The sequence below is a fragment of the Lygodium microphyllum genome, chromosome 23, assembly GCF_053477565.2.
Source record: "Lygodium microphyllum isolate KBCC chromosome 23, Lygodium_microphyllum_v1.1.10, whole genome shotgun sequence".
Lineage (NCBI taxonomy): Eukaryota > Viridiplantae > Streptophyta > Polypodiopsida > Schizaeales > Lygodiaceae > Lygodium > Lygodium microphyllum.
Genome location: NC_141157.1, coordinates 69,221,407 through 69,241,110, shown reverse-complemented (window position 1 = coordinate 69,241,110; position 19,704 = coordinate 69,221,407). Strand labels below are relative to the sequence as shown.

The 19,704-nt window shown below is 41.9% G+C and overlaps 1 protein-coding gene across 2 annotated transcripts in view; it reads right to left on the bottom strand.

Annotated features, from left to right (window-relative positions):
* Positions 1-19,258, bottom strand: part of LOC148016304 (Tetrapyrrole (Corrin/Porphyrin) Methylase) — a 39,268-nt gene extending 20,010 nt beyond the window's left edge. The window contains exon 1 of one of the 2 annotated variants that reach the window (XM_087664418.1): positions 19,001-19,258. In XM_087664418.1, the coding sequence (XP_087520544.1) occupies positions 19,001-19,258 (258 nt within the window). The remainder of the gene's footprint in view (positions 1-19,000) is intronic. The other variant, XM_087664419.1, reaches the window with a different exon arrangement.
* Between the last annotated feature and the right edge of the window lie 446 nt (positions 19,259-19,704).

Sequence of the window (19,704 nt, the reverse complement as noted above, 5' to 3'; positions counted from 1 at the left end):
TGAATCTCATAAGCATTGGCGCAGGCCTATGCATTACTAAATATGCTACTTTGTGCCCCGGGCATCTAACCAATGCTCCCATATATAGGATTTTGCACATTTCTAATCATACCCGAATACATTGGGCCTTGCACACCATGCATTTGCTGTTACATACAATGGGGATTTGTGCCATACATTCTCGTATGCAGCCCTTGTCCAACCATAGTATAAAAAATCATACTTCCACCAAAGTATCTTGGCTAACCCATCATAGCATGCATACCCAACTATCCAAAATCCATTGGATTTGCACTTCCATGATGGCCTTGCATTTGCATTCTTACCCCATAGGTACCAATTGTTTTGTTTCATTTGCATCTTTAGGAGCTTCAAATGAAGGCTTTGGCATTACCTTCGGTGCACCTTGCTGTCCTGAAGGTGTAGAAGATGTCTTCTTCTTCTTACTCTTAATGTTCTTCTTTAGAGCATTGAAAAATTAGGTAAATTGAGGATCCTTTGCCAATTCAGCAAAGAGATTTGTTGTTGTCCTCATTCAATTCTTAAACTGATCATCAAATTCCTCTACTTTGCTGGTCATCAACCTCCTTATGCTCTGAAGGCCCTGCATCTTGCCCAACAGCAACATTTTCAGCTTGTTGTCCATAGTTTGAGCCTTGTCAAAGGTAAGGCATTACATTTCCTTCATTTCCATGTGAATGTTTGTTGAGAAACTCTTCACCCGCAGTTTACATTTTTGTGTTTCTGTGTTTCGCGTTTAAGGATTGCAGCCCCAAAAAGGAGCGCCATCCTAGACTGATTGTGCCTATTTATAGGCCACTCTCTCACTCATTCTTCATGGCTAATTCATTCAGCCTGTCACCTCTTCTCTCCAGCCTCTCCACTACCCTCACACCCCTTCAGAAGAACATTGTGGTTCGTGGTTCGTGGTTCGTGGCTGTCTTCCTCATCTTCCTTGTGCTACGGCACCCTTGTTCCCTCGTATCACATTCACTCCATGATTCAGAACTTCATCATTCCATTCATCAAAATTTATTCTCTCTTCTCTTCTCTTTTCCATGTTTGCCAAGTTCACTCCGTGTTCCTCCCCGCAAACCCTACTATCTTGCTCGTATGTCATCTTTTGACATGGTATCAAAGCTGGATCTGCTTAAACAGTGGCAAAGATCCTCCACTCCAGGGAAGGCAAAGACTGGTGGCGAGTTCGACATCCACTTCTCTTCTTCTTCCGCTGCATCAACATCTCGTTTTTGCAGGTTTCAGGTGTTTTCAGCTTGCTGCTCTCACCCCTTTCGCGGAGGACATCGCAATCTCAGCTGTCCCTTGCTGTCATCTACAATCTGGCGCCTGTTTCCAGCCTTCTATCCATAGTTTGCAGTTGTTTACAGCAGAGCGACTGTTGCTAATCACTCTCCATTCAAAAAACAATCTCGTTTTTGCAGATTTCAGATATTTCAGCTTGCTGCCCACACCCTGGACGCGGAGGACATCGCAGTCCAAGCTGGCCATTGCTGTCTATAACAGTTTGGTGCGTGTTTCCAGCCTACCACACACTGTTTGGAGCTAATTTCAGCATACTGACTGCTGAAATCGGTTTTTCCTGCGTTTTTAGCCTTTCTCTCTCCTCACTTGCGTTTTTAGTCTCTCTTTCTCCTACTCATCAGAGAAGACAAAGATCGATGGTGGGTTCGACATCAACATTTGATTTCTCTATCATTTCCGTTGCGCATTGGGAAATATCCTTTTTCTCCCTCCCACCCTCCCTTCTCCAGTTTGCCACACCGGTACCATGGCGTCTCCACCGACAGATTGCCCTTCTATTGGGTGCTACTAATGCAACACGAATGGTCATCACACCGAAGATTGCCGACTTCGATCTTTGCACCCCACCCCCCAGAGTATGTGCATCTCCCACCTAGCACTTCCCGTGCCACCTCTCCTTTCTCGGCCTCAAAGATCATTCTGCATTGGCTATCAGAGTATTCTGTTCAAGGCAATAAGCCGCAACCAACGCGCACTAAGTCATTTCAAGCACACGGAGGCTCTAAGACCTTACGAGGCAATAAGCCCTCTTGGAGACCATCCCACTGGGCAAAGGTTTCCCCCACCCACTTTCGGGTACAGTGGCTTCCACGGCCCACATCTCCTCCACAATCCACTCTCCTCAGAGCAGCCCGCATCTATTCCCCACCCTTGGCTCATCCTAAGCCTTCTTCATCCCCACCCTCTTCCACTCAAGTTCGAGAGGCCACTTCAGGGTACTTTCCGGCTTCTTCTTCTGACCCCCAGATACTTTCTTCGGCTTAACCGGCAGCACTCCCTTCGTCATCAAATGCTTCGCAGTCGATTAGCCATGAGTGGTTGGACTCCCTCTCTCTCAAGCTGGGATTTAGAGGGGAATTCTCTTACTTCGCCCTCAAAGGGGGCTTCCAATTCTTCTTCGGCTTTAGAGGGGGACTCCTACTTCTACTCCTTTCGATTCAGAGTGGAACCCTATGTGCCATGAAATTCTTCACACACCACGACCTTTCACTTTCGAGGAGTGGCTCTCGTTTGAGAAGTCATTTCCTTTACTCATACCCAAGATTTAGAGGACCTACTTAGATCAAGGCCCTTGGATCTTTAACAACAACTTGGTAGCTAGGCCTTCGTATTCCTTCCAGCATGGAGTCATGGTGCTAGTGACTTCTCTCTCGAGGTTGAGTTTCAAGTTCTACAGCTCATTCAATCTCCTGACTATCTTCAAAGGTTTCCTTTCAGATGGTATTCTCAGATTACAAGGTGGAACTTCTTCGGCCCTTGGTCAGCATGGAGCCAACTCCCGAGATCGAGTATGGGCATATCCTTATGGTTCTCGACACCACACAAAGTTTGACATTCCTCCTATCCATTGCATGTTTTCATCATTTTTGTACTAGGGAGCTTGGACAAGTGAACAATTTTCCCACAAGGGACACTGTCCAAGTAGCACCTGTTGCATGAGCATTCTTTAGCATGTAGCATTGCATCTCCACCTCACTCTTCTCTTGTTCCCCCTTTTTGGGCTTGAGAGAAGGTGTTGAGAAACCCTTCACTCGCAGTTTGTGTTTTTGTGTTTCTGCGTTTTGGGTTTAGGGCTTGCAGCCCCAAAAAGGGACACCATCCTAGACCGACTATGCTTATTTATAGACCACTCTCTCACTCATTCTTCAGGGCTGCTTCATTCAGTCCGTCACCTCTTCTCTCCAGCCTCTCCACTACCCTCACACCCCTTCAAGAGGACATTGCAGTTCATGGTTCGTGGCTGTCTTCATCATCTTCCTTGTGCTACAACACCTTTGTTCCCTTGTATCACATTCACTCCATGATTCAAAACTTCCTTCCATTCATCCAAGTTTCTTCTCTCTTCTCTTCTCTTCTCCATGTTTGCCGAGTTCACTCCGTGTTCCTCCCCGCAAACCCTACTGTCTCGTTGGCACGTCATCTTTTGACAATGTTCATACTGAGAGACATCATCACTACTTGAGTCCATCTCACTATATGAAGACATATTGCTGTAATTTCTCAGCTGAGAGCAAAACTTCACACTAGCACAAAGCTTGTTGGGTGTAAAGTCCCTTAATCTTTGTGTGTATAAACTTACGGGTGTGAACACACCCTTATTTGTATCCTAACATATAAATACACTTTATTCTTTGTGTACCATCACTCAACTAGTACACTCAACTTGGGATTCTCTTACTCTCACTCTCACTCATCTTGGGATTCTCTCACTCTCACTCTCAGCACTACTCCTGCTCTACTTTTATCTTGCACTTCATTGTACACTCATCCCAACAAATTGCTATTAGAGCTACGGAAAGAGTATGGGTGCCTCCGAAGGACAATGCGAGTCAATTCTATATGTGCACACGAAGGAGTCAGGCAACTTACCTTTCAACTAGTCAAGCATGAGCAAGTATTCGACTTGACCAGGTGACAACCCATCGGCAACTGTCATGACCATACAGAAATCGACAGGCAGTTAGCCTGACTGAAGTGGCGCAATAGGTTAGGCGACAATTCGGGAGTGGCACGACAAGCCAATTGGCAACATTTGTTTTAACCAAGACCACTAGGCGTGGCGATGGCGTGAGCAATGGCGTGATCTGGAGACGGCGTGAGCGGACAATGGCTGGCGGACATCACACAAGAGAAAAAAGGTCAATGGAATCTGTTTGCTAGTCGTCCGTTTTTCGTCATTTTTCTTTTTTATTATTAATTCATGTAATCTATTCCCCTTCTCGCTGACGAGGATTCACATGCATAAGCACAATTGCCACATTTGTGCATTTTGATGCCCAAAAATTTGGGGGTTTTCCCAGATTTGACGTTGTCATGCATGACAGTTGCATTGGACCCCAAAATTGTAGAAATTGTGCACATTGGTCTTAAAATTTTTGGGGCTTTTCATGTATCAATGAAATTTTTCTCAGTTGAGCCGAATTTACTGACATTGGGGCACATTTGGACTCGAGAAATTTGGGGCTTCTGCAAAATTTTGCTAAATTTGACCGTTTTATGCTCTCAAAAACACATATTAATGCAATTGGGACAGATTGGTCAGTGAAATTTTGGGGCTTTTGCTGAAATGTGTGAATCTTGGCAAAATTGATGTGTAAAATGCACATTGGGAACATTGCTAAAGAAATCTCGGCGCTACAACCAGTGAAAGTTGAGTTTATCATCTCCCACTTGTGAGATTTTGAAGAAATAGCAAAGAATTTTGGAGTCTTTTGTGTATCAGAAGTGCTTGTGGGCACATATGTATACAGTACACATGTTTGGCAGCTCCCATTGAGTTGATGTATTGCTGAATATTCATGGTGCAGCAATCTTAGTGATCATTTGCATATTTGGGTTTGTTGCAAATCTATTTTTGGTGATATTGCTGAAGTGGGAGTCACCTTGCAATGGTATATGCATGGATTATATGATGAAATCTCAATTATATTGTTGAAAGTCATTCCTTCTACTATTGTACATGAACTTGGATCAAATCTTGCTCTTATCTCCGGAAACTTTGGGCTGAAATTAGCTGAATATTCAGTCTAATATTTATTGTCATAAAATACAGCATTGATACTTGACACTTTGTGTTGAGCAATGGCCATTAATGCTTCTTCTAGCAACAGTGACACTAAATCCCTTCTTGAAAGCAAGAGGTTTGATGGCACTGGTTTTGACTTGTGGAAGGACAAGATGCAAGGCATTTTGTTTCTCAAGGACTCTGATGATGCTCTCTTGGAAATCAAACCTGCAACTATGACAAATGAGAATTGGGCTAGACTCAACAAGAAAGCCATTGTATATATTGAAATGGATGTATCTGATGATGTACTTAAAGACATTAAGTGTCTTGATACGGCTTATGCTATATCGAAAAAGTTGATGGACACTTATGAATATACAACTCCAGTAAATCAAGTGCATCTCATGCGCAAGCTTGTAAACATGGAATTGGATAAGTCTAAGCCAACATCCGAGCATTTGAGTGCTTTCACAAGGATTTTGAGTCAGTTGTAGAACTCAGGGTTGCAACCCTTCAATGATAAATTGAAGGCTATTTTCTTATTGATGACTTTGCTTGATAGCTGGGAGTCTTTGGTTGTTTCACTAACACTAAGCAACAACCCTGCTTTAACCTTTGATAGTGTTAGGGGCTCTATTCTCAATGAGGAGATCAGAAGAAAGTCCAGTGGAGAAAGCAGTGGTTCAAGCTATCACCTTAGAGGTAGGTCAAAAAAGAGGGGTAATGCAAAAAATAAAGGCAAAAGTAGGAGTAAAAGCAAGGGCAAACAATAGGATGTTACTTGCTATCAATGTGGGGATAAAGGGCATAAAAAGCCCGATTGTCGATACTACAAGAAAGAACAAGAAAGAAGAAACAGCAAGGAAAGAAAAAGAAGGATGACAAGAAAGATGATGACAACTCTCCCTCAAAAGAAGTTACAAAGGAAAATGTTGCATCTAGTGTGGTCATTGAAGAGTTCTCTGACACTGGAGAGATACTTGTTGCAGCCTCATATAATGATGTAGATGTTATGGCAGCAACAGGTGATATCACCAAAAAGGAGGTGATTGATGCCTTACTTTCAGCTCATGATGGGCTGTCCCAATCATGGATAATGGACAGCCGTGCCTCTTTTCATGTTACTCCCTCTCTAGAGTCATTTTTTGAATACACTGCAGGTTGCCTAGGCAAGGTTTATTTGGGCAACAATTATGCGTGTGAAATAAAGGGTGTAGGTACCATTCACTTGGCCCTTGAGAATGGCCAAGAGCTAATTTTACAAGATGTTAGATATGTACCTAGCATAAAGAAAAGTCTATAGTTGGGCAACTTGATGCAAGAGGATATTTTACTACCTTTGGTAGGGGATCTTGGAAGGTCCACATGGACTCTATGCTGATTGTTAAAGCAACAAAAAGAGAACTTTGTACTATTTGCATTGTAAAGCATTACCTAGCAAGTTTTTGGCTGTGGCTGAATTTCATTCACACATGGAACTTTGGCATAAAAGACTTGGCCATATGAGCTAGAAAGGCCTTCAAGTTCTCTTCTCTTTAGGGAGATTTGATGTGAAAGGCTCTGGTCTCGACTTTTGTAATGATTGCATATACGGAAAACAAGTGAAGTCTCCTTATTACTCTGGTGTCGTCAAGAAGTCTAATGCTCTTGACTTAGTACACTCTAATGTGTACACTATGCCTGTTAATTCACATGGGGGAGCACTTTGTCACCTTTATTGATGATTTCTGTAGAAAGTCATGGGTATATGTGTTAAAGAGCAAAAAGAAAGTGTTGGATGCCTTTAAGGTTTCATGCCTTTGTTACCACGTAGAAAGGGCTGAAGTTAAAAGCTATAAGAACGGACAATGGAAGTGAGTATGTTTCTAATGAGTCTAAAAAGTTTTGTGAGATGCATGGCATTAAGAGGGAGGTGACAGTCCCTTACAATCCTGTATCAAATGGCGTAGCTAAAAGATATAAGCACATACTTTGTGAGAGAGTTAGATGCATGCTATCATGAGGACATGTATTTTTGAAACCTCACTTAACATGTAGATTAATTTTTAATCAAATGGCTAAGTAAATTTTACACATATGAGGTGTAATTGGGGTTAGAGTAAATTTACAAGTCCGAAACCGGAGGAAATCATGGGATGTCAAAGGCAAAAGTTGCTATAAGTTATGCCACACAAGTACTTGGTGGTATCTGGTGCCAATTGTTGGCCTAGGTCATTCATTTGGCCATAAGTGTCAATTTGGTGACACTAGGGAAGTGGCGTTTAATGATACGTAAGGCCAATCTAATGGTCAAAGATAATGCATAGACACTCGGGAATGGAAGTTGCCTAGCCAATTTAATTATTAGCTAGTTAGATTATTTTTCAAGGCACCAAAATAATTATTAGATTAATTTTCAATATTTAAAGACTGAAATTTAATATTTAATTATGGATAATGCTGAAAAAACCATTTAGAAAGGTTGCCGCTTGTCCAAAATGCCCATGCAAGACTAAAAAACGTATTTAGAGACTGGAGAGAGGCATTTTTAGTGGATTCAGCTTGCAAGAGAGAGGAAGGAGATGCTACTCGTCTGATTTGCAACCATTGGAAGACCTTCTGAGGCAGCCACAAGGGCAGGAGAAGACCAATCAACAGCAGGTGACAATATCTATAGGCTGTTGAGACAGGGCAGCAATAGTAAATGACTGATTTTCTTAAATTCTTTGCATCTACAAGCTGTTGAGACAAGGCAGCAACAGTAAATGACACATCTTCTTTAGTTCTTTGTGAAGATAGTCTGAATTTTCTCTCTCCTCAACATTCTCTCTCATCTCCCAACCTTTCTACAGCCTTGCTCCGAAGATTACAACATTGAGATCACCAGAGGCTGAGAAATTTCACATTTCTCTACTGTAAACCCTAATCTGCAGTAGAAATTAAGATGTAGCAACAACCTCGAGAAGCGTGCCAAAAATTGGAAGCTCCAAGACTTGGATTCAATAGGGGTTGAAGCTATTTTCAATCAAATTCAGGTTGAGAGATCAACAAATCAATGAATTTGGGACATTTTCCATCTCCATCAAAGTAGGTAAAGGTCAATTGACTACCCGAATCAAGGGGCAAATCAAATTAAAGACTTGCTGGTCATTTTGGACAACAAGGGGAGTTGGAATACTAAAAGGGATTGGAAAAATCCCATTGTACATCACCTTCTTCTTCAATTAAGTTAAATAAATACCAAAAGGAGCGCCAATTTTGGGGCTAACAGGGTGTTCAATGTCCAAGATTATATGGTAAAGTGTGCATTTCTGTTTTGTGAATTTGTTAATTGCTGTAAATAGTGCTTAATCAAGTTATTTACCACCCTATCCGAGGAGGAAGGCTAGTTTCACATGCTATCCACAACTAATCTCATGCAACAATTCTAGGAAAAAGCTCTTAAAACTGTAGTTCGTGTATGCAATCGCTCTCTCGATCGTGCATTGGAAAATGGCATTCCTAAAGAGGTTTAGTCTAGCAAACCTGCTTCATGTGACCATTTGCATGTCTTTGGTTGTGATGCCTTTGTGCATGTTTTTGTAAATTAGAGGACTAAACTAGACATGAAATCCATCGAGGGTATCTTCGTGGGATATGGAGATGAGGGAGAGATGGGTTCACCCCTCAAATTTGAAGGTTGCAACAAATGTTTTTCATAGAAATAGCCTTCTACAATAGAAGTGTTAAAGTTTAATTAACTTTCAAAAGAAAATTAAAAATAAAAATCAACCTTCACCATAGAAATGCTTAAAGATTTGCACATTTCAAAAGAAAGGCTAAATAAATTTTCACTTGTCAAAAGAAGGATAGGCTTAAGTGAAACCCTTCACATAAAATTCAATTAATTGTTTTGCAGTAAAGATATATAATTGAAAATTTTAAATATAATTTTAAATAAAAAACTCCCTTTGAAAAGTTTGCAACCTTCAAATTTGAGGGTCATCTGGAGTCCCTCTAGGCTATGATTCTCTTTTTTATTTTTTCTAAATTTTCATTTTCTTATTTAGTTTCTCTAGTCCTCGAGAGACTAGACTCTCTCTTTATTCTAATTTCTCCCTCTTCTTTATTACCTAATAGGCTAATTAGTAATACCTATCATCCATTGCTCAAGGCCCCAACACTTGTAGCTTGTAGACAGTAGGCTATAGCCTCGACCATCTCTCTCTCTCTCTCTCTCTCTCTCTCTCTCTCAATCCCCAAACCCGGCATCCTACACAGTGCAGCATGCCCCTTCTCTTCTTCAGAGTCCACACTTCTTCTTCTCTCCCCACCTGGGGCCTCTTCTAGGGGGTGCCTTGACGGCTCGGCCCTCTCTCCCTGTGGGCCGCTAACAAGTGTCTTAGCGGCTCAGCCCTCTCTCCCTGAGGCCGTTGGCGAGTGCCTCAACAACTAACTGTGGTGTGCACTGTGGAGTAGGGAAGCTACCTAGCGCGTGCCTCGACAGCTCGGCCCTCTCTCCCTATGCACTTGCACTGCCAAATGCCCTACGGCATGTGCTCTAGCCATTGGTAGATGCCTTGTCCCTCTACCTGTGGGCCTCCACTAGTAACTGGTAATGTTGTGTTTGTCTTTTTGCATTATTGTAGGACTCAAGAGACATTGCATTTGCTAACTTCCTGCATTATTGCAAGAGGCCTCTAGGCTCTTCCTACTATAGGCTACTATCCCTCATTGCGTTAGCCCTTGCAACTCTCGTGATAGGCTACATAGGCCGTTGGTAATAGCCTATACTATATTGTATATAGCCTATAGGTATTTCCTACGGAATTGAAATGGTTAAATGGTCAATAGTCATGACTGTGAGTGACTCATACTACATACTAACATAGGTCTGGCCCTCCCTCCCTATGTGCTTGCACACTAAGGTGAAGTGGGTGCCTAGTACATAAGGATATTATACCTTCTATTGTGCCATCACTGAAGTTATTGGTGTAATGCATTATGAGGTGTTTACTTCTAGTAGTTAAGTGGACTGTGGATATCTAGTTAAATGCAAATGAAAAAAATCTCTATTGCCTGCAAATCTTGAATGTATCAAATGTCGAGATGATGAAGGAAACCGAGTTGCACATCTAACATCACCCCCTATCCTTTTATCGTCTGGGCCTTAGTTCATAGATCTATATTGAAAAAATGACTCGTGAGCAATTACATCACATGCTCTTTGGGCATCTAGGCTCTGCATCACGTTGGCAACTGCCTTATTATATCAAATTAAATGTATCTATACTCTCTTTTTTGTCCTATTTGTAAGAAACTTCAAGAAGATTTCGGTCTCAATACTTGCTCTCTTTTTGTAAGCTAATGTAGCATTCTCATTTGTGCCATGATGCTAAGGATAATACTTGCTCTCTCTTTTACATGCTTTAGCTTTTAATTGCATAGTGTGTGATGTTCCTATTTAGCATTTATTTTTCATTGTATAAGAAATTAAAAACTGTTTTTGCTTGAATGTAATCTTTGATAATTAATTCACTTTTTGTAATGTTTAATTGCACATATAATCCAATTGTAAACCTAGTTTGCTCTATCTTTATTATGTTAGATTGGTTGTTTTCTTCCATACTCCTTAAATATAGATGTTTGCTCCAACTTTTCTTCAAACATGCTATATGGAAATATCTTTATTTTCAATTAAAATAGGTTATTTACTTTTGACTCTTCAAAACATGGTAACTGAATATGGCTATGTACTTTACTTTCAAACTACTTTTCAAAAAATATGTTTGCTTTCAATATGGTTGTCTACATGTTTTAAATTTTGAATACATGTTGTGGAATGCTTTTACTTGGCATGGATTCATAATTTTGTAAATAGTAGAGAGAATTCTAAATGAAGTATGCTTCAAAAAACAATCCTTCGTTTAAGAAATGTGCCTGAAAAATATACTTATTTATGAAGATTAATCTTCATTTTTACCTATCTTTTAAGAAGGACAAGTTCGTTTTGGCCCTTCAAAAAGAAAAGATATAGTGCCTTTCAAATTTGAGGGTTGGATGGGTTTAGAGTTTGGCTTCCTCAGGACAGGAAGATAGTACGAAGTCGAGACGTAGTATTTAATGAGGTAAATTTGCTAAAAAATGCTACACATGATGACCTTGACAAAAAGAAGGTCAAATTTCATCATGAACAGCCAGCCATTCAACAACCATTAGCTAAAGATTCTGTTCCTTTTGATGCTGAAAATGAGCAGCCACATATTGTGCTACAACCAAAAGATAATCGACAGTAAATAGATGCATAGGATGGAATAGGACAACAAGAAGAACATGCTGAAAACAAGTTACAACAGCAAGAAAATGCTGAAATTCAACCTCGAGGTGATGTTGTGCACATACCTGGGATGTAAGCCCATTGCCTAGCAATACAAATCATTGGGTAAGAAGATCTACACGTATCAAAAGGCAGCCACAAAGATTTCAGCCATCTTTGGATTGCATTTTATTGGCTGATGAAGGTGAGCCTTTGACATTTAGGAGGCAGAGTCATGTGAAAACAAGAGAAGGTGGAAACTTGCTATGCAGGAAGAGATGAAGCCTCTGTATGTGAATAACACATGGGATCTTGTACCTTTGCCCAAGGATAGGAAAGCTATCCCTAATAAATGGGTTTACAAGGTGAAATGTATTGATGGAAATCCCAAGTACAAGGCACGGTTGGTTGCTAAGGGCTATACACAGAAGGAAGGCATAGACTTCCAGGAGGTATTTTCATCGGTGGTGAAGATGACTACGCTCTGTGTTTTGTTTGCTCTCACCACATCCTTGGATTTAGAGTTGGATCAAATGGATGTGAAGACTGCTTTTCTTCATGGTGACCTAGATGAAGAGCTGTATATGAAACAGCACGAAGGTTTTGCTATTCTAGGGAAAGAGCATTTAGTTTGTAAGCTGAAATGTAGCTTATATGGGCTGAAACAAGCCCTTAGACAGCGGTATAAAAAGTTTGATAGTTTTATGCTCAGCCATGGATTTAAATGTAGTCGTGCAGTTCACTACTTATACACTAAAAAGGCTGATGATGGAAGCCTTATTGTGTTGGTCTTATATGTGGATGACATGCTGATTGCAAGAAAGTATAAGAGTACTTTAAATGCTCTTAAAAGGCATCTAAGTTCAGCCTTCTCAATGAAAGATTTGGGGGCAACTGAACACATTTTGGGCATGCGTAGTAAAAGAGATAGAGGGCAACACTTGTTATTTCTCTCACAAGACAAGTACATCAGCAAGGTACTTGACAGATTTAATATGGCCGATGCTAAGCCTCGTGGTGTGCCTTTACCGCCATATACAAAGCTTAGCAAAGCTGATTACCAAATGAGGCTGAATGGGGGCAGCCTATCTATTTATAGATGTAGAAAGGTACCCCAAAAATTACGGTTTTTGGGAGACCATTGAAACTCTCTCGAACCGCTCCTTTTTAGGGTTTTTCATTCATTAAGTGTGTTTTGGGGCTGTTTAATCATGCTAATCTGTTGAAAAGTGTGTTTTGGCTCAACACCCCCTGTTTGACCCAAAACTGAGCCAAAAGGTTAGGCCAACCACTGTGATGTTTATTGACCCCAAGGCGTCCCACCCCAAAGCAACCAGGGCATCGAACAAAGGGTGCACGTCGGCTGCCTAGTGGCCTACCAAGACCACAGAGGCAATGGTTATCGTACCAAGGGAATCCAAGTAGTCACCCCAAAGAGAACAGGACATCAGACAAAGGGTGCACATCGGCTGCCCAGTGGCCTACCAAGCCCTACAAAAGCGAATGGAACCACATTGAACTTTTTTCTTTTTAATGAGTTAAATTTTATGGGATGCGGCTGATTGAGTAATAGTGACCCAGAAGACGGCAACAAGGAGGGTACACCCAACACATCACAAAATAGAACAAGCTTACCCATCTACTCAGGGTGTCGATGACAAGGAAAAATAGGTGATGAGGTATCCATGTGATGAAGGAGGATGGTGGTGTGGTAACAACAGCTGCCGATGGAAACAGCTTAGGATCCGCTCAAGTGGTGCTCTGCACAATGAGATGCAAAGTATGCTACATGCTGAAGAATGCTCATGCAGCAACTGTCACTTGACAGTATCTCTCATGGGAAAATTGTTCACTTGCCCAAGCGCCCTAGTACAAAGATGATGAAATTATGCAATGCAAAGAATAAGGTACAACAAGGGGAAGAAACCGATGTCGAAGACAAAGTGCTAAAGCCTGTAGAATACCAAGAAGGGTAGGAATCCCCTCTCAACTTGGATGTAGATGCCGAAGAAGAAAGAGGAGCCGAATGTCGGTCTCCATATGGTGCCGAAACCATAAGAAATGAAAGAAGATAAAACTGTATGAAGTGGATGAAGAGCAAGGTAGAAGTTACCGCCATGATAGCGTCGAGAGAGATGCTGCACGATCCACCTCGTGAGGGAAAACTGCCATGCTAAAAGAAGAGCAAGCACTCCTAGGAGAATGAAACCATGAAAGGAACAATGCACATCCCCACGTCTCTAGCCCAGGTAGGACCAAAGCAATCTGCAAGTTAGCCCTACACTGAAAGACAAAACCCTGCAAAAGATATGAGAATCTACAAACACAGAGGTTATAACAGAAAGAAAATCTAAGTCAAAATAAATGCAATGAATGTGGATATGTGTGAGTAAATGCAGTTGAAGACAAAGGAATGGAAAAGCTGAGGACTATGAATTCTATGGGCCCAACTCTAAGAGTGCCAAAAATGAATGCTAGACTAACCTAGGGTATCCGAAAGGACCTAGAGACATGCTAGGCTAAGAAGGTGGCCACCATCGCATATGTCTAGTAGTAGGGTGCTGCCAAGGAGAGGAAGGTGAGATGAATGCACGAAGTGCAACGAAATCGGAACCTGCAGACCAATCAGCTAGTCCCTCAAGGGTAAAGAAAGAGATGTGGACTACTGAGGCTATACTTGAGTCACATGTCCAGCAGCAGCAACGAGTGCTGAAGGAGCAGATGAAGCAGGAGCGGAAGGCGTAGCCCCACTGGACTGTGCAGTCACAGCAGTCTACTAAGGCTTTTTAAGTGGAAGACCTTGGGCCTTGGAGCGACACTCCTCGTCCACATGGCCTGCTCTCTGGCAGTGTGTGCAAAATCAGTTTTTCTTAGGGAGTTGTTGCTAGATAGGTCTAGATTCTTTGGTTCCATCTAAGAAAGAGGAGTCACCCTTTGATTGGCTTGCCTTCACATCTTGCGAGTTCTTGCCACTGGTGGTTTTCTTGCCCGAAGAAGAGGCAACCACGCCCTCTGCTCTGAATAAGACTGGGATGAGAATTTCTTGTGGACTTAATCATGCAGCCTCGCGTAACGCAAGAATTGGCACTCAAACTCGTAGAAGGTTGGCAATCAAGGTTGGAAGATTATGTGTTGAATGAAATTGAAGTAATTTTCGAACAACTTATTCAAGAAAAATGTAACCTGATCGTCATCTAACTTTGGAGAGCCAGTAGTGGCGAACTCGGCAAGTAACCGCCTATATTCAGCCAGCTTGACTTTCAGATCATCCCCTTCCTTAATAGAGAACTCTTGAAGCTCAAAGTCAAGATTGATGCGCCGAGTACGATCACGAGCAGCATAGCGGTCGAGAAGGCAACTCCAACACTCTCGCGCCAGTGGAAAGTGTTGTAACTGAGAGTGAAACTACACATAATCAAATTGAACTAATTTTCGAACAACTTATTCAAGAAAAATGTAACCTGATCGTCATCTAACTTTGGAGAGCCAGTAGTGGCAAACTCGGCAAGTAACCGCCTATATTCAGCCAGCTTGACTTTCAAATCATCCCCTTCCTTAATAGAGAACTCTTGAAGCTCAAAGTCAAGACTGATGCGCCGAGTACGATCACGGGCAGCATAGCGGTCGAGAAAGCGACTCCAACACTCTCGCGCCAGTGGAAAGTATTGTAACTGAGAGTGAAACTCAATAAGCAATCCTTGCATCAGCTCAACATTGGCTGTGGCATTGCGGCCTCTTCATTGACGGATGTAGTTAGGGTGAGCTAGTCAAGCGTCGTCTGGCATAGACTCTAGACCAATGACAAGGTTCCAAAGACCCTAATATTCAAGCATTTGTTGCATGAAATTAGACCAAGTTGTGAAATTTGACCCGTTAAAACGTGTCTTATCCGTGAAGGCATTCTTGGCCGTTGCAACAAGAGTGATAGTGCTCGGAGATGGATAGTGTGAAAAAGTGTAGTGTGGGTAGAATAGGGGAGTAGAGTACACTTGGGAAAGGGCCCTAGAGTGCCCACCATACATCCGGATAGTGTGCAAGGTGGATCCATAGGTAGGGATGGGCTGATTAGACATGGACATGGTAGCCACATGAGAAACCCAAGGAGGTGGGATGGGAACACGGGGAGCAAAAGATGGGAATCCCTGCGTAGGTGTAACACAAGGAGAGTGTGAAAATGCACCATAAGCTGAGGATGGAAACCCCTGCGTTTGAGTGGTCAAGTGAGATGTGAAGCTGGGGATAGTGAGGGGGATGCCCATCACAGTTGACCCAGGAGCTATGGGTGTATCCATTTGCTAAAAGGTAAAGAGGCACTGTGTTAAAGAGTGGCATTCCCCCTAACGAAGTACCATGGTGCAAAGAGGTAGAGAATGGGGTAGAGAAGAAGAAGGTGCTAGGAGCGGAGATGGAAGATCCAAACCCTAGGGTGTATGTGTAGATGTGGAGTGTAATCCAAGGTTTTGAAAAGAAGATGAGAGATGTGATATATAAAAGGGTGGGATGGGAGGGAAGTGAGAAGTGTGTATGACATGCTCAAATGAAACAGAAGCTGTAGATGTACCTGAATTCCATCTGCTTTGTGAGCCCCTCTATTGAAGTTCACATATGCAAAGCCATCCGGATCCTGTACCTCAAAAGAAGAAACAGGTGAGGGTTTTGATTCATGCAACACAAAAGAATTGTACAAGCCTGACATTGGACTTGGCAGAGATAATGAAGATGGATCGCCAGACGTTCTAAATGTTGTATGTCCTCCATGATCAGAGAGGTGGCCAGCCTTACCAACCAGGCCGGATGTGGTAGCAAAACTGGTAGGAGGGGTGTAAACATCACCGTACTTGTTGCAATAGTACTCTTGAAAGTCCTCCTCTGTCATGTTAGTGAAATCTCAAATCGCAGTAGAAGAAGAAGGTGAAGGTGAAAGTGGAGTGTCGTCCTCCTCACTGAATCCATAATGCTATCTCAAGGCCTCCAATAATGGAGAAGCCTAATAAGACAACATAGGAACTAGAGAAAAAGGTGTCTGGGACATTGTGATTAAGGTACATTGTATCAGGAGCTTGTAAGCATCCTGAGCATCCTAATCCTCTTCCATTTGATTTTGACAAGGACAACAATAAACAGGTTATACTCACATGGGATGTTGATGATGCCTATGTATATTCTGCTCTTCTTCGCTACATCTCCAAAGAAGTTCTTCCAACAATTACCACTTGCAAGACTAATCCCACAATTAGCGCAAAGCTTCAAATGTTGTACCGGGCTTCACCTATATGTGCCATCACTCTTTATGGCTAGCTTCAACAAATAAAGTGTGAGCCGAAGGATACAATTCAATCTTTCTTATTTTGTGTTGCACAAGTATAGAACCAGCTTCGACACATGCAACTTGCCCTTCTCAAGCTCACCTTGTGGAGACTATGCTCTACAAGCTCCCTTCGGAGTTTGATGAAGTAGCCAATGCTTTGAAGACTCAGACCTATAGATGTCCTCGATGCTACTTGAGCATAAGATGTCTTTGCAATTACAAGGGAGGCTTCCATCGCAAACCGGTGCTTCCAATGAGGTCTTTACAACTTCAGAGAGTGGTGATAGGAAAAAGTAGTCGAAGACTCAATATTATCACTGCGGAAAGAAGAGACATTTGCACAAGGATTGCAAAGAGTTAGCGGCTTCGAGAAAGAAGAAGGAGACAAAGAACAAGCAAGATCCGGACTCCTCCATTATGTCATTCTCTTCCTGAAACTCCGACTCGAATCCTCCGACCAAGGCACGAACAGAATCATCTTCTTTAGCTCATGAAAAGGGCTTGGTAGCCCCTCCTACTTTCTAGTACTAGTGATGAGGTCATTTCCCCGCGACTCTCCAATGCCAAAGGGAGTGTGAAAGAGTGGTAAGATGAGGCAAGTGAGCCTCATCTATACAAGTATACAGGTGCACAGGTTCTAGAGAGAAATATCCCTGACGCATCACCGTAAGTTTGGCAGGTTCAAATCTTGGAGCTAGGATTGACATCCAGGTTCATGATGGACTATTACTTGACAAAAAGTGGGATTGGCTCCTCATCCAAGCTCATATGAGCGCACACTTTGGTGGTCTTGGCCAAAGGTGGGGAATCCATGGTCACGTATATTCAGAGGCATTTTTGATAAGATGGTCTTGTACGCTACTACAAGACATTGTCGATGGACACAGAGATTCATTATGACTCCTCTCTATTTTTTAGAAGCTAGTACAATTGACATCGACATCAGGTTCTCTCCGAGAAACCTTGGTGGTAGCTTGATCACCCACTTGCTCAAGTATCCATGGTTCTAGTCTAGCACTTCTTTGTTGCATGGACTATGATGAGTTATTAGCATTGCATCATTGTAATGTATAAGATCATCCATGATCTGAAGAGAGAGGGCATTAGCAGTCTGGTCAACTCATCTGCAAGTCTAGGCCATGCCTGATATTTGTAGGTATTTTATTATGGTCACTATGATGTGTATTTGGACTTTTATTACCAACCAACCAACATAAAATGCTAGCCAACTTGCTGCTATTTATGGTATATTTTTGTCCTATTTATTCTAGCGCTCCCTCCACACTTCACATCATCTCCTTCTACAGGTTTTGTGGAGAGAAGCTAGTGCCAGTACTACACGTCAATGACTCACTGTTGTATGAATCATTCTCATGTTTAGTATATGGATTCCATTTCCCGAGCATTCTTTTAAATTCTCTTCCTTGCAGTGTCCTTTTGTGTTTTCCTCTTCTGTCCTTATGTTTAACAATTTATTATAGCATTATTTATGCTTCCATTGTTGCATCTACTTCTGACAAATGTTGCACTAGGCAAAGAGTGGTTACGGCCCTTAAGGCTTAGAGCCATCACTAACAAGAAGTTATGATCATAGTTCATAAGTTTGAAAAGGATAGGCAAAGCTATTGTAATTCAAGGTAAACATATTGTGTCGAGCTCTCCTCTAATTGCACAAATAAAAAGGTATGTAAGGTATATTTGATCTGGTGTTTGACAAATGTTTTTGAAAAAACAAATCTACTTTACAAATAGATTAAAAATGTCTTTATTCTCGTGAAATAGGGCCCAAAATCAGTTAATTCAACTGCTAAACGAAGTTCTAATTGAGTATGGTGCTTGACCATCCCATAGATTTAATTAGAGATACACATATAATTCCCAAACCCCCTTATGGGCCAAGTGAGACTCAGCATCAAGAGTGGAAAAACGAATCAAAGTACTTAAGGAAGGGATTTATTAAACCTAACAATTTAACATGGACTTCAACTATTTTATTAGTGAGGAAAAGATGGCTCTATACTGTCAAATGAATCCGAAGATAATGTTGATTACAAAAGTTCAAACACATTTTAGGGTAGGCCTTTGATTAAAAGTTTAAAATAGGTATTTTGTACATTTATGAAATGCCCGACCTTATGAAATGGGCTTCTTGACAACTACGTTTGGCATTGGCATTCCTTCAATATCTAAGAAGGACCTATGAAATGGGCTTCTTGACAACTACGTTTGGCATTGGCATTCCTTCAATATCTAAGAAGGACCTATGAAATTCCGTTGTGACAGGCCGAGAATGGCATGCCTTTGAAAGCTATTGTGTGCTGAAAATTCCTTGTCGAAATTTCAGTGTGACAGGCCGAGAATGGCATACCTTTGAACTGGCGGGGGAATAAAAGCCGTCATCTGTCTGGCTGAAATCGCTGTGGTGAGAGGAGGAGCACCGCAAAGACGAGACTCTGCTCGCAAGCAGCCTGCTCCAACAGCAGCGCGACGAGACCGAGAGAGCTCCTGCGTAAACGGAGCACAGAAAACGTCGGGACCTCGGGGAGACGAGCATCGAAGGCACGTACATCCATTCTGCGGGGACTCGCGCAATACTCGCCATTAAGTGTGCTTCAGAGCTTCCCATGCGTGCTTTCTTAACACGCTTCGAGTGCTGCCTACCTCTGGGAGTCGATTTGTAAGCATTCTCGTAAGGCAATTCTAGGGATGCTAAGCGCAGGGTTTGAACTCATTCACCACTAATAATACTCCGTAAGGCAATACTAGGGATGCTAAGTGCAGGGTTTGAACTCACGCACCACTAAAAATATCACCAGTATCACACAAAACAAAATGACAGACACTCACTTTGCAAGTTTTAATTAGGTTGACATGTGCATCTCAGTAAAGGAGTTTGAAGTTCAATATGCACTTCTTGCATGTTTGTTATGTAGCAGTTTTACTGATGGTGTTTAGACATGCATTGTGTTTCGAAGCGAAGTACATTTGTAGATAAGTTTTTACATTGTTTAAATACATGGAGGATGTCAAAAGGTGAATATGTATGCATATGTAGTTCAAGTCACTGATCGT